Source organism: Rhipicephalus sanguineus, chromosome 4 (assembly GCF_013339695.2).
Source record: "Rhipicephalus sanguineus isolate Rsan-2018 chromosome 4, BIME_Rsan_1.4, whole genome shotgun sequence".
NCBI lineage: Eukaryota > Metazoa > Arthropoda > Arachnida > Ixodida > Ixodidae > Rhipicephalus > Rhipicephalus sanguineus.
Window position 1 is genome coordinate 83,869,933 of NC_051179.1, and position 16,153 is coordinate 83,886,085.

At 45.1% G+C, this 16,153-nt stretch overlaps 1 protein-coding gene across 2 annotated transcripts in view; it reads right to left on the bottom strand.

Annotated features, from left to right (window-relative positions):
• LOC119390353 (uncharacterized) overlaps nucleotides 1–16,153 on the bottom strand; it is a 377,138-nt gene that overhangs the window by 268,463 nt on the left and 92,522 nt on the right. For both annotated transcript variants that reach the window (XM_037657959.2, XM_049414752.1), the window contains exons 4-5: nucleotides 10,119–10,193; nucleotides 6,078–6,138 (exon numbers count right to left, since the gene is read on the bottom strand). In XM_037657959.2, the coding sequence (XP_037513887.1) occupies nucleotides 6,078–6,138; nucleotides 10,119–10,193 (136 nt within the window). The remainder of the gene's footprint in view (nucleotides 1–6,077; nucleotides 6,139–10,118; nucleotides 10,194–16,153) is intronic.

Here is a 16,153-nt window from a genome sequence, read left to right on the forward strand (position 1 = left end):
GCCAGTGCTATACAAAGCGCCAGCATCGCCTAAACAAACATACATTTAACAAAATGGCGCTGCCTCCAGCCGATCAGTAAGCGCTACGGAGTGTGTATATAAAGTGAAGCTAGGCTTAGCTCTCGAAAAGCCACTGCACGTTTCGGTAGAACCGGATGCTGAAAGCCAGAGTGACGGGACGAGAGGACAAAGCGGAAGCATCCGACATGTTTGCCCACCCGACGATCAAAGCTGCCGACGAAATTTAATGGCGGGCAGAGTCCCTTCTGGTTGATGGCCGCACGCGAAGCGGAAAGCAACCATCGACCGCACTGACGCCGGTTGGGTTACGCGTCTTAAGAGGAGCCGACGCCGACCGGAAGCCTCGACATCCGCCAAGAGGCACCGACAACACCGCTGTCGCCAGCTAGAGCGCCAGCCCAGTCCCCGGTGATGTCAATGTCAACCACACACAGCGCGTGTACAGAATGCCAGTGCCGATCGGATCAAAGAGCCTCTTCGTCTTCAGTGCCGTATCGTTTTAAGGAGCTGAAAATTCAGTTCCACGCCATGAGAACCAACGTACAGCAAAGCAATAATGGTGATGTTAATGATGATGACTTAAGGTACACATAAAGTCATAACCATAATTTCTAGCACAATCATAGTCGTCATATTGTTCTTTATTTGAAGAAAAGCATCAAAATCATGGTCATTTCGTTTCATTTATTTCTCTATTCACTCCCCCCTTTCGTCACGTGACCAGCGTGACGCCTACTACTGCTACTGCTACTTTGAGGGAAAAAAATTAAGAAGCTTAAGCACCACCAGAAGAAAGACGAAGCACAAGAAAATAGCGTGTTTTTCCGCGAAGTTATGTAATTTTTTTCTCTTAAAGTTATGTACCAACTAGCCCAGCATAAAGTTCTTCTATACTACTACTACTACCTACTACTGCTACTACTACTACTGCCTGCTACTACTGCTACAAGTACCACTGCTACCGCCTATTACTACTACTACTACTAGTACTACTACTACTACTATTATTATTATTATTATTATATTATTATTATTATTATTATTATTATTATTATTACCACCACCACCACCACCACCACCACCACCACCACCACTACTACTACTACTACTACTACTACTACTACTACTACTACTACTTACTACTACTACTACTACTACCACTACTACTACTACTACTACTACTGCTACCACGACGACAACGGCACAGGGTATACTAAGACTGTTCGATCTAAAACCTCAAGGAAAAGAAGAGAGCCCGACAGGCTTCGGAATGCCTGTAGCCGTATTCAGGCAATACCAACGCGGTGCCTCTATTCACTTATCTTTGTTCTCGCTGCCATCATTCTACGGCACTGAGGTAAACGCGGCAAGTCAAACCAAACAAGTGCACACGTGAAGCCCTGCCGTAAAATATCTCTATTAGGGGTTCCTCTGCTCGTCCTGCTCTACACGGCATGGGAAGTGTGTGCACCAATAACTTCATGGAATAATGGGCAATATATAGGGTAGCAATAGATTAGAATAAAGCTCTGACATTGATGTCGACGCGAGAGCTTCTGGGCACCACGTCGAACGATTCTGACGATGGCCTATAGGCTGGAGTCGCATGTTCGAGCACGGTACCGCCCACTTATGCCGTCCTTCCCACGCGATGCTGCGCTCTTAGTTATAGATTCAAGGTCAACGAACATGCGACGAATTTCCGAGGCAAGGTATTACTATTTCGGAAAGATGAGAAAAAAAAAAATATAATGCAGGCGCGTCTTGCCTCGGCGGCACGCTAGGCGGCTTCGTCGAAGTCATCCGCGTTGTTTTATGCAACAGAAAATTGTATCCGTGAAAGCAGACGGGGAAAATTGTCACTGACAGCGTCGAGCCGCGAGGGAACATTTATGGTATTAGAGTGACAGCTTTAAGTTAAGAAAAGTGGTTGACAGTGTCACTGTTTCGAAGGGCGCGGAGACGCTTCCAAGAAAGTGCGGAACCTCCGAAAATGACTTCTTTTCCCGCGTGGAACCATCCATTTTTCAAATTGATGAACTGGCGGAGCGTCGGGGTTGACAGCAGCGCCAGACAAATCTAAGGCAGTCGGAGCCCGTTAGGGGGGGGGGGGGTTGCAAATGGCACACGATTGAATGCATTCGCGGGGTTCAGCCAGCGTGCATCGAAATATAGTGCTCTCGAGTTCGCCGGATTCGATCCGACTGTGGTTCGAAGTGGCCACATCGATTAAGTGGAGGAAGTGCCACGATAGGCCAGCGAAGGTTTCACTTTACTTTCCCGAACGCGAAGTAGCGAATGAAACATTCCAGTATGCGAATAAGCTGTCGACACCTGGGCTATCCACGTGAAGCTCGTATAATTGCAGCAAACATGCAAGATAGACACGAGAAAACCAAGGTGAGAACTCCACAGTTTCACAAGTTGGAATGTTATAGGAAGTAAGGCTAGCGGCTAACTCTTTCAGGAATCAATCTGCCGTAACTCTACAAAATGCTGGCGTAAAGGAATACGGCCACTCCAGCGAGGGATGCAATTTTCGTGCCGTCTGTCACCTCAACGCGAAGTAAGCGGTGAGATCACAGCACGCACAAAGGTATGAGCCGTCTACTTACTCCTCTAGAGATATACGGTGGTGATGATGTACTGTTTATTACGCCCAAAAAGAGAGTACCAGTACAAAGACTGGTTGCGCTGGCTTAGAGGAAGTCGGTTCCTCTAGACATATACCGCAGCCGTGCAAGTCAAAGAATGCATTACCACCCGGAGACACGCAGTCCCGCATCCGGGGTATCTCTGGACGGGGCGTTTCCTCTCCACTTCAGGAGCTATCAACGGCAGCCCTCGCACGCAGCGTTATCGAATTGGACTTTATACGGAACATGACGGCGACGGCACAACTCCAAGACAGTGCCTACATAATTGCTATCGCAAGAAAACGTTAACCCAAAAATATATGCTAGCTCAACATAAATTTGTTCTTATGTAGGCTTTCGACAAGACTTTGCGGTTTAATTTCGCATTTTTATGTTATCAGATTGCACGGGCAATATCGCCCGTTTTGTTCGCTACTAACGCCCCAGTCTTAATTCTCTGCATTTCACTACACATGCGCGGGTAATACCACTACGTATCATCAATGATTCGCTGATAAGAAAGAGCCGCAACTCGAGCCGGCGTTCATATTTCTGCCATCCTATCAGTACAGGAGCTGCACTTGCTTCGCCGAATAGAAAGTTAAGTTACGGCAGTGACAGCCGCAAGTTAGAGATGCAACGGCATGCGTAGGAGATGCGCTTCCTCGGAGCACAGTTTGCGCATGCGCAACTGCAATCAGCGTGCACACTTATTGCTTTGAGGTGGAACGACGCGGCAGCTTCTCGCTCGTAGCTCTGACGAATTGTACCGCTTAGAAAGCTTCATTGTTTCTGACAACACGGATGTGAAACGACCGCTCACCATGCATGTACAGGTATAGCTGCTATCACTAAGGTGTTCGCATTTCAAACTTTTGTTTTGTCCCAATTCTTGCGTATTGAGGCAGTTCACAGTTCAAAGTATGAAAGTATAAAGAAGGGCGAGCGCCCGTCACGTGCGCTATCTCATAGTTGGCTTATTCGAAAGCAAATGAGCATTAAAAATCGGTGAACAATTCAATCACTGGACCGAGACTGAGTGACGGTAACCCTGTTATCACAGCATGTAGACACTATTAAGTAACTGAACACTATTACCTACCTGCTAGCCAGCGGCAGTTAGCACTAGCCACCAAGGTTAGCCATCACGCAGTCAATATTAGGGAACTATTAGCCAACAATTTTTCAGTGTTGACAGAATATACGCTTGTAAATACGTAGTTCAATTTGGGTCGGAAATTACCCCCATTTGACATCACAACGCCGCGTTACAAGTGGGCAAAAGAGGCCAAGGAACGCATTGTCTTATTTAAAAAAAAAAGAAAAAAAAGACAGAGGAAGGGTTCATTAACCCAAGCATAAATTTTGCACCACGTACTCCACAAAGGAAAAAGAAAGAAGCATATGAGCCAGGTATTTCGCGATAAAGCAGCTCTCTTTTTCTTCATCTTCTACGTCATGAATGCAACACTACACACGTTACTTCCCAAAGTTCTCGCGAAACTTTTTACCCCAATTCATTCTGGCGAAATAGCTATAGGCAGCGAGAAAGCAGAGCACTACGATTTATGAAGTATAGAAGGAGAAGGAGGAGGAAAATCATAAAAGCCCGGCATTGTTTGTAGCGAGCGCTGCGCGCACTTTATCAACATAATAGCTCTCTGCTGGAGGAGCGCAGATAAAACGGGGAGGATGGCGAGTGGGAACCGAGGTCAAACGCCGCGGTGGGTACACAGCGCCCCGCCGCGGTGGGTGGTGCAAATACGTACAAAGCCTGGGTCAATTCAAGAACTTTTTGCACGCGTCGAGCGCTATAGAAATCGATAACCGCTGGTGGTTCGATATATTCTCTTTTCACCTTTGTTATTCTGCGGTGTACAATTTTGCTTTTGACGATCCGCCCGAAACAAGACGCCATAAATTTTTGTTTCGTTGCGACAGATTTCGCGACAGGTTTTATGTGGAGGCTAATTGATGAGCTCCGTATATTTTGATGAAAGCCAGCACGCAATATCGATGTTAGTTCTGATGACTTAATTCAAGAAAGAAACAAAGAAAGGAAGAAAAAAAATCGAGAGAATGTAAGAAAGAAAGAAAAATGATAGATAGATAGTTAGTTAGTTAGTTAGTTAGTTAGTTAGTTAGTTAGTTAGTTAGTTAGTTAGTTAGTTAGTTAGTTAGTTAGTTAGTTAGTTAGTTAGTTAGTTAGTTAGTTAGTTAGTTAGTTAGTTAGTTAGTTAGTTAGTTAGTTAGTTAGTTAGTTAGTTAGTTAGTTAGTTAGTTAGTTAGTTAGTTAGTTAGTTAGTTAGTTAGTTAGTTAGTTAGTTAGATAGATATAGTAGATTAGATAGATAGATAGATAATGATAGATAGATAGATAGATAGATAGATAGATAGATAGATAGATAGATAGATAGATAGATAGATAGATAGATAGATAGATAGATAGATAGATAGATAGATAGATAGATAGATAGATAGATAGATAGATAGATAGATAGATAGATAGATAGATAGATGAGATAGATAGATAGAGTAGATAGATAGATAGATAGATAGATAGATAGATAGATAGATAGATAGAATGAAAAGAGGCGCGCTCAACATCTTCGGCTTCTTTTAATAAAGCCCATGTTTGTGGACCGTTCCTTTATTGAGGGAAATGGAGACAAAGTGCAGTTCTTGTGGGGCTACGGCGACGAAGCCTGATCCATTCCCCTGCTGGATACGGGTAGAATTCCACGAACAACAACAACAGCCCGTATTTGATCAATCTTCAGTAGTCAAATGCCCTTGCGACGCGCAGCCGTCAACATGACGCCGTCCATAGTAAATTACGATAAAAAACACCTTGCTCACGAAGGCTATTGTCTTCGGAAAGGCTTAAAGCAAACAAGAAAGGTCAAACTAAACAGCAAGCAGGCGCAAAAAAGAAAAAAAAGAGTGCAACATGTCTTTGTATGCATTACACGCTACGTCTATAATGAGACAATTCGTTGACAATAACTGCGTTTTTTTTTTGTCAATCTCTAGTAGTAGGTGTTTCTGATGATCTGTGGACTTATCTATGTGAAATGTGAATATGTGTGTATACCGCGCACAGTGCTTTGAATATATCTTATCGTCCTAGTCGTGTCGTCACGCCATCGCGACTGATTGTTTTTATTGCCTTGGGTTGGAATAGGTGTTGATCTCCCTTAGTTATGCTTTTTCGGAAGTCTGCTACGGAGGTAAAAGAAAAAGAAAGACACCCTTAAAACGAGAGTAAATCGTGGTTTAATAATGAGAAACATCATATAAGCCTTTCTATGTAGGCCGCACCTCGTTGGTTTTGTAATTATGATTTACATTTTTTTTCTTAGACAAGTGACATTAATGAAACAGCACGCGCGGAGAGTTCAGTGCGTGGTTGTCACTTACATGAGGCAAGACCGACGTGCAGAATGTTGACGACCTGAAGGGCGACCATGATGGCGTGCACCTGTTCAAGCAAATACAAAGGCAAACTAGAGTAACATAGGCGGGAACACCACGCTGCCTATAGACCATTTCACAGACGGGTTTCGGTGCCGCCGTATTGGGCTTCTAACTTTGCCATTTTGTATCGTTAGAACTAAGCGAACAGTGCTACGGTAGACGCACGCGCATGAAAACGATTGGGGCGATGCGTTCGACCTTTCGCGACCTTATTCATTCGCGTCGCGATATACAAAAATAAGAAAATATTTGTTTAACAGCCCAAGGTTAGAGCACGCATGTGTCTTACGCAAAATCGTCTCTAGATGCATGCGCCTAATTAGCCGACGTCTGACGCAAGAAATAGTGTAGGTCTAAATAAGCAGGCACGAACCACGTAGCAGTGCTTGCATTAATGAGCTCTCCTGTCCGGCGTGCGCAGCCGTGTTTGGCCAGATGCGCCATTGGCGCAACCTCTAATAAACTTCTCGGGACACGAAGTGTGTCACAGGGTTGTTTGCCTCGGCAGCTCGACCTAAATTTCGAAAGTTCACTGGAAAGGCCAGGGGGGGCAACTATAAAGGTCGTGTCCCTAACCACGAAAGCCCATAATGGCCTGACCTCACCTAACCAACACGCGTACGCCGTCCGTGCGCGTATCCATAAATATGCCTCGGATACGTGCTCGGTTACGACCACACCCACCGCTATTTCAGCCCACTGAAGCAATGCTAGTAAAGGAAGGTATGAAGCGAACACGTTTCGTGCTCGAAAATTGAAGGCTAACACGCCAATACATGAGGTCATTACCGTTAAGCTGTGGAAATGACTTCTGCACCCTAAAACACGTAGTTCTTGATAACGCGCGCCTCAAACGTGTAAAGCTTGTCACTTGAGACACAGCACTGTATACACCTTTTCAAATTCTCACGCCAGGGAGGCGCCATATTGAAATGCGCGCCGTCTAACGTGCAAGATTGGCGAAATCGCCATCTTGGGCTGCGCGTACTCGAACCGGCGCGCTATCTGTTGGTGTGAGGTCCCTGCTAAAGCCTGTGTTTGCTGATTTTTCGTTTCTTTAAGCTGTTTTGTTTGGTATCGTCGCTGCCATTGACTTATTTGTCGCTGTCTGAACCGTTCAGCGGCGCGCATTCGCCCGTGCGACGCAAGAATTAGCTCCGCGTCAGCGAACGGCAGTGCTTCGTCGTCGGTACCAGTAGCAGCCAGCGTAGTACCAGGACGATCACGGCGTGAAGTGTTAATAATCGGTAACTAGAGCGTTCTTGCAGCTGTCTACCGCTTTCCTTTATTGGCGTACTAAATACGGATTATCCATCAGTTTCAACCTCCGCGCATACTCGTTCGCGGCGCGAAAGTTTGTCAGCTGTAAACTGTAAACACCGCACAATCCTTCTCCACAGATATAGTTGACCTACATTCACCCCGACGACGTCGAAGACTAGGCCGAGAAGACCTGTGAGTGGCCAGAAATACCGCGAGCGAACATTGTTTATATCTCGTTGAGGCGAATGCGTGGGGTCTTCGCCAGGTGTGCAACTACGAGGCACTGGAGTCGCGCAGCTACGTGCAGTTTGACTGTGTGGGTCAGTCGCTGGCGCACAGTGTGAAGGAAAAAGTCGTGCTGGTGAAAGGGAATGTGACACCGTCGCAAGCCATGGACAGTAGGCCCCATCGCGCGTGGGTTTCCGCGAGGCCGTCCGCTGAAGTACGGCGCGCGCAGGCTGCACATGCGTAACCAGGCAAGGCGGAGTTTGCAGCCGTGTCGGCCGCTGTGTTATGGACGATATGAAGTGTGAATCCGCAACATTCTCACGAGTTAGTAGGTGAGTCATCAGTGGCTTGCGCACCTTTATTTCCTATCTAGGATGCTGCTTGGGAACGTTGTTCTCGTCTTTTTTCTTGCCGCCAACGAAACACCGGGAACAGAGGCGTGACCAGGGCGACACGCGCAAGTTAATTCTTACTATTTAGTGAAGCCACCCACTGCTGCCGCAATTCAGGCGACGAAGGAAAACGATGCAGCGCGAACATGCCACGCTTGCACTCATCGCGTGGCGTACATGCGCTGCGGACACACGATTGCACCTTAAATATTTCTCTTCCGCTGCTTGATCGTTCACCCGTACACGACAAAGTGATGACCAGATGACTTGCTATGCGAATGCAGTAAATTTTCTGCCATGGTAGTCACTTCGTATCGGACACAGGCGCATAACACAGTCACACAAACGCGTACCGAAGCAACACACACACAGCACTGGCGCAGCCCAAAGCACAGAAGTTTTTCCGATTTACCGACGCCACCCATTTCTTCTGCAATTCCGGCGACGACGGAAAGTGATACAGCGAGAACATGTCACACTTGCAGTCCTCGCGCGGCGTGCTGTGCTGCGGGCACACAATCACGCCTAAAATGTTCCTTTTCCGCTGATTGTTCGTGCACCCGTGCACGACACAGTGATGGCCAGACGATCGGTTCTTTGAATACGCACCATTTCCGTCCATGACAATCGCTTTTTATCGCAAAGAAGGGCCTAATTCACACACAACATCCAAGTGTACCAAGCGTACAGATACAACATGCGCAGCCCAAAGCGCGATGGCAACACTGAAAACATACCCTCGACCCCTGCAGCGCACTGGTGCGAGCATGGGTGCGAGGGTGCTCCTGTGAAAAGGTGTATACAGGTAATGTCTTTGTACTCGCAGTAGTTGATGTCTTGGTGGTTGGGAGAAGAGAGTGCAACTCGGGGATATGATTGTGGAATGAAGCGAAAGTGCCCCACAGAGGCTGACGCAGGCTTCACTTTCTAGTTAACTGTCGTACTGTTGCAAAGTGTAGCGTTGAGAAAAATCTTACACCATAGTCGATGGCAACCTACGCATGCAGTGAGAAATTCACGGCCTTCTTCTTTAAACAGAATTTGTATACATGTGTTAAGCACTTACAGTCATTGTTTTTACCTGATTGACAACGGAGCTAAACTTTTTTTTATATCAATAAGTTTTGAGAACTGATTCGCAGCATAAAGTTGCAAGGTACAGGCGTAGTGCAGTAGTGTGAACAGAATAACAGTTATGTTAAAATTTGAAGCGCGGTAAGTGTACTACGCTTCAATAACGCTCAATAAAAGTACTAGCTACTTTTTCCTACTTAAGACATCCACGTAGCCTTTATGCCGCCCCTTCGGGACCCTTCGAGTCCGACCTTGATTCCTTATTTGTTTGTCTTAATAGCAAGAAAATAATGGGCCAATGAATAATAACTAGCAGGCTGGGAAATATCTTAAAGTAGCAAAAGTCGCCCCTCAGTTGTAGAGCCATTGAGTACATCGACTCTTCGCAATACTTGCTAGCTAGTGGCATACATTTATAATCACGCACAATGGACGAATAGCGGAAAAATCAAGCGCCAAGCAATCGTTAAAACACAAGCACAAAGACAAAGACGTTGCGGTACCGCTACGGGGACCCTGTTCACAATGAAAATCTCTCGTTGTCTTTGTGTATGTGTTTTAACGATTGGTCGGCGCTTGATTTTTCCGCCATGAAAATTACCGACCAGGCGGGTTTCCGTCGAACCCCGGACTTTACAATGGAAGAATGTTAGTAACATGTGATAACTGGTACTCTAAGTTGTCGACATATACTCGTGCGATCAAAATTTCGTGATGGATGGAATAATATGCACGCGCTGAACAAAAGGTCAAGTGCTTAAATTGATTTTCTCGAGGATGGCTTGGTGGGCTAGGTGGTAATGCATCTAAGAAAGGTTACAACGCACACAGACGGGGGCAAAGTGAAAGAAAAAAAAATACAGAACTGTGTCTTGTTTCTTCTTCGCTTTGTCCCAGTCTGTGTGCGCTGTAACCTTTCTCACTTGAAATTCATTCGGTTGGTGAAAATTAAATTATCCTCGTGTAACGTTACGGAAAGCTCACAAAGAAATATTCGCGTAAACACTCAAGTTACAGCAGCGCTTACCAGGTACCGGTAGCCGGGGGATGTCTTGTCCGTCACCGCGTAGTCGAACGTGGCCAGCATGCCAACCCACAGAAACTGTCAATCAGTAAGAGAAAACGAACAAGTAATTCAGACCTAATGAACCCAATGTAGCCGAAGAATTAAATGCGGAGAGTATATATATATATATATATATATATATATATATATATATATATATATATATATATATATATATATATATATATATATATATATATATATATATATATATATATATATATATATATATATATATATATATATATATATATATATAGCGAGGGTCTCGTTCTGGCAGACATGATGCCTTCAGGTAGTATGCGAGGGATTATTGGTCAGCTGCCTGCTCGTAAATAGACCATGTGCTACGTGACGCCAAAAAGGCACAAAAAAATGCTCCACACTAGCCACCATGGCTGCGACTGGTGCTGACTGACACTCCTAAGTTTCAATCCACATATATACCCTATAAAGGGGACGGGGAGATGACCGCCGCCGTAGCTCAGTGGTAGAGCATCGAACGCGTTATTCGAAGGTCGCTGGTTCGGTCCCTGCCGGTGGCAAGTTATCTTTTCGTCTCCTTTACTTTCTTCACATTTATATTCTAATTACTACAAATAACACCCCCTGTACTTTCCTTGGCATTACTATCTGTTAGTTCCAGAGGCGTAGCCAGAAATTTTTTTCAGGGGGGGGGGGGGGGGGGTTAACCATGCTTTATGCGTGCGTTTGTATGTGTGCGTGTATATATACGCAAGGAAAATTGAAAAATTTCGGGGGGGGGGGGGGGGGTTGACCCCCCCAACCTCCCCTTGGCTACGCCCCTGGTTAGTTCTCATTATTATGTGCATAACAAAGCAAAACGAGCCCTTAAAAGTAATCTTCTTTCCTTCACACACACACACACACACACATATATATATATATATATATATATATATATATGGGTCATTCCATGCCAAATCACCCAACGTTTTTCCGACCATCACAAATATGGCTGAAAAAAAATTCCACGTTTTTCTTGAAGTTCAAAACTCGTTCTGCTCGTTTATTTCTGTTGCCAAAAATTTTCCCGCCTGTTTGTGAGAGTCTGTAGTTCTGCGCCGAGTGAGCTAAAGGGCATCAAACAACAATTCTTTTCAAAGGGCGTTTATAGAATGCACTCAATAGAATGGTATTTCCGGCAAGCTAATGAAGTGTTGTAACTGTAAAAATAATGACTTATTTATGTATATCGATTCTTCGAGGGCTTTTCGCACGAGCAAAATTGAATAAAGTTGCAAAGTTTGATATTTTTTTCCAGGAACAAGGCAAACTCAAAGGGTAGAAATTAATTATATACTGGAAGCCTGTTCGACATACTACAAAACAAAAATAATTTTGTAGCTGAAGGTGTAGCAAATCGTCTGAAAAAAAAATTGCGAATGTCACTTTTTTTTAGAAAAGCTCTGTATTCATCGTCAAAAAACTTGCCTTGGTGGTCGGACTAAAAATATGCGCGATACTTCATTTGAAAGCTCTATGTATTAGCTGAACATAGACAAAGTTACAAAAGGGTATTATTTTTTTAACTTGAGAAATATTTTTTTGAAATTTTGTATCTCCACCAGCTTTTCGCCGACGTAACTCAAGCGGCGTGAAGCATTCGCAACGGCAATCTGCAGCCCATGCCCACTGACCTGGGATGCAGACGTCAAACATGATGATGTCTATAATACAACCCCATTTCCTTTTCCATTACTTTATAGACAGCACCATGTTTGACGTCTGCATCCCAGGTCAGTGGGCATGGGCTGCAGATTGCCGTTGCGAATGCTTCACGCCGCTTGAGTTACGTCGGCGAAAAGCTGGTGGAGATGCAAAATTTCAAAAAAAAATATTTCTCAAGTTAAAAAAATAATACCCTTTTGTAAGTTTGTCTATGTTCAGCTAATACATAGAGCTTTCAAATGAAGTATTGCGCATATTTTTAGTCCGACCACCAATGCAAGTTTTTTGATGATGAATACAGAGCTTTTCTAAAAAAAAGTGAAATTCGCAATTTTTTTTCGGACGATTTGCTACACTTTCAGCAACTAACATATTTTTCTTTTGTAGTATGTCGAACAGGCTTGCAGTATATAATTAATTTCTACCCTTTAAGTTTGCCTTGCTCCTGGAAAAAAATATCAAACTTTGCAACTTTATTCAATTTTGCTCGTGCGAAAAGCCCTCGAAGAATTGATATACATAAATAAGTCATTATTTTTACACTTACATCACTTCATTAGCTTGCCGGAAATACCATTTTATTGAGTGCATCCTATAAACGCCCTTTGAAAAAAATTGTTGTTTGATGCCCTTTAGCTCAGTCGGCGCAGAACTACAGACTCTCACAAACAGGCGGGAAAATTTTTGGCAACAGAAATAAACGAGCAGAACGAGTTTTGAACTTCAAGAAAAACGTGGAAATTTTTTCAGCCATATTTGTGATGGTCGGAAAAACGCTGGGTGATTTGGCATGGAATGACCCATATATATATATATATATATACGCGTGTGCGCGTGAGCCGGTGCGTGCACGTGTCAGACCTTCTGACGAGACCAACAAAAAAATTATAATCTCCCGCTATCGCAGTCTTTCACGTTTGCTCGTAGAACCGTCGCCTGTCAAAGAAGCCGCCCGGTTATTCCGAGGTCCTGATCCTATACGCCGATGAATTGGTTCGGCGGCTTCGCCACTCCAGCCGCTGTTCTCAAGTCGAGCACGTCTGACGAGACCAATAAAAAAAAAATCAGATCACGTGCCACGTGCCGTCAGCTTGCAGAAAGTGTTCCACACTCGCCGTCATGGCTACGAGCGGCTTTGGCTAACACATCCAGGATTACAGCCACAAAAATACACAATAAAGTGGACAAGGGTACGACCACCGTCGTAGCTCAATAGGTAGAGCAACGGACGCATTACCCGAAGGTCATTGGTTTGGTCCCTACCGGCTGCAGGTTGTTTTTTTTTTCGTCCACTTTAATTTTCTTTTCACTTGTGTCATAATATCATCATGCATGTATTTAAAAATTACATATAATGTCCGCTGTGCTTTCCTTGGCTTCATTGCCTGTTAGTTTGATTAGGCTTTTGCTATATAGTTAGATATTTGTCAAATACACAATCAGCACAAACTAGCCCCACTTTCATCGCTGTATTGCCGTGAGGCGTTCCTTTTGCTGCCAGTCGCACTCGGTCACGTGACCACTTTCTATGCCGCCGGTGTGAATTTCGCCTTACCAGCGCCGGAGAAAGCCCAACCCCACCGGCTCGTTTCCGGCTGCGAAATTTTTCAGGTAACAACCTTGAGCGAGGAAACTTACGAAGTACGTGGAACTCCTTCCTGACTCTGCCCTTAGCAACATCCCCGACCGCAAAGTAACCTTGCCCAACGCAACGCCGCATTACCATATACACCTTGGAAGAAAGGTACGCCGAAACGCTTTCAGTGCTTCTTCTAGTTCCTTTTTTTTTCTAGTTAAAACTTCTTCCTTTCTTAGGCGTAAAGGCTTCTTGTCCACTAAACTAGCAGCCAACGATTAAGGTGTTGTTGCGAAACCTTTCGCAGACGAAGAAGCCCGTATAACGTCCTCTGCATGCAAATTGATCCAGGCATGTTGGCCCCGGCAACAATACGAGAAGGTTTTTTGACGGACAGGTACGCGCACAATAGCTTCCCGAATAAAGCCGTCATTTGCATGTGACACGTTTACGCAAGAAGCATACATTATAAATGAAGCTTACGCGAGCGAGGTAGCAGGTGAAAAAATAAAAGAAAGAAAAAAAAAAAAGGACAGGAACACCAGACGTCCCGGGAGCCGGAGCTGAGCGTACAGTTGGCGGGCGACGAAACGGCGGTCGATGTCTATTGAGACGCGTCCGCGGGGGTGCGATCAATCACTAGGCTCATTAGGGTCGCGTTAACCAGCCAGACGGTATAGGGCGCAGGCGAGCGGCCGAGGACACACTCGCTGCAAGGGTGGGTATAGATACCCTTCTCCTCTAGAAAGGTGTCTGTGAGTCTTTCGTACCAAGTATGTAGAGCCGGAAACCATGAGCCGCAGTTCAGTAATTGGAGGGGCGTATACCTCTGTTCAATGTAGCGAGAGCGACGTACGTGATCTTTAGGTGGTGGTTCTTCTAAAGCGTGTTCTTATGAAATGGCTTGTGCATTTGCGAAACCGCACTCCTCTGAATTCTAACGTCGTAAAAGCGAAGTCGACAACAGCTGCCACTATAATCACGTTGCAGTGGCGTTGAAGAATTACACTGTCTAAAGCGTAAACGGACGATTTAACTCTTTACTAAGTACTAACTTGTCCCTAGGCAACGCATGCGCGCATTCGAAGCACAACGTTGACGGCGGGCCCAGACTCAACGGTCGTCGAAGTCTCATCTCACCGGTCGAGTCTGTTAACTGATTATACATGTATCGCTGTACTGTGGACACGATGCTTCGTTACAGAAAGGGTTGAAGTGAAAGAGATGGGTCAGTGAATCATGCCGTTTTACGTGACGAAGAATGCAAAGGAGTTCCGACCCTTCCGAATAGTTCATTCGCGTGACTGGTTCTTGTTGCGCGACAATGAGCCATGCCACAGAGCAATTCTGGTCCTTGAAGACTGGTTCTGAAAGTTCTGGAAAACTGGTTCTTGTTGCACGACAACTCAACGCTGTCGGTCACGATGACTTCCAGACAGGAATCCAGACATTGTACAGCCGTGAAATTGCTTCTATACAACAAGGAGGGTTATATATTGAAGATCAACAGCCAATCAGGGCAAATATCTTCTGCATTATTCTTTTTATGACGCCGGTCTCGAAATTTAGTAGACACTGTGTATATCAATTTAGAGTTTATTGATTATGATGATGAGAACTTTATTTTACCGCCATATGAGGAGGCCCCCTACTCCCCGCCCCTGGCACACAGACCTATATCTGACGGGGGCCGGCACCTCGATTGCGTACTAACGCATTGTCATGACGTCAACAATCTCCGAATGCGCGCACGAATGGTCAAGAATAACAGCGCGAACGTTCTCTTTTTGTTTAGGGGCGGTTCTTGGCTTGAAGAGGGCTTTCTGGACGAAGAAGTTGTTCGAAATTGTCAGTTCGCTTTACGATCACATGAAAAAAAAAAAGTGTATCACTACAAAATAAAATAAGGAAGGCAGGCTTTAGCTGTGTGTTCACACACTGCGCCGTCCACCCAAACAAAGAAAGAAAAATGAAGAAAATAAACAAAGGAGCAAGCGAGAAAACAGCTGTAATAAAAAAGGCGAAAGGACTTATACGAAGAAAGCAATAAAGTGAAAATATCAACAAAGAAAGGCAAACGTCAAGATAAAGAAAGGAGGGAGAAGCTCCTATAAGTTTCGAGTGGCGCGCGCGTGCGCTCACCTAAACCAATTCTGGCGCAGTTATTCTAAAAGCAAACTTCTTCCGGGATGCTCGACTCCACGCGGACTTTGCTCAACTCTTATTCGAAGGTACACGCTCGTAGAGCAGCCGCCATACGTTTACGTTGGAAAAAAAAATACGAGGGAGAAAAAGTTGCTGCTGCGTATCTTTACTTCAATTCGCTCCACACACCCACTCACCAGTTCTGATGTCATTTTCGGGTTTTTTTGCATGCACGAAACGTTTTTGCCGTGTTTGCGTAGCAAGTGGAACACTAAGCAATATAGGGCCGGCCGCTAGGGTATACAGGTCGGTTCTTTTGCCGGAACCTTCTTTCTTCCCTTAAAAGCGGCCCGGGCCTGCCTAAACTCGGTGGTGGCGCATCGGCTTATTGAGCGGTTTAGTGCCACAACCAGCAGCAACAGAGCCCCTTGCAGACGCTCGGTCGTTTCGCGGCGCAGCGGGTCCTGAGAGAGCTTCAAATTTGTAGATGCGGGTCGCGCGGGGCCCGAGGAGCGACGAGTTTCACTAAAACGCAATCCCTAAACTAGGCCGCGCTCGTATGAAAGAGCTGGGGTAAATAAGG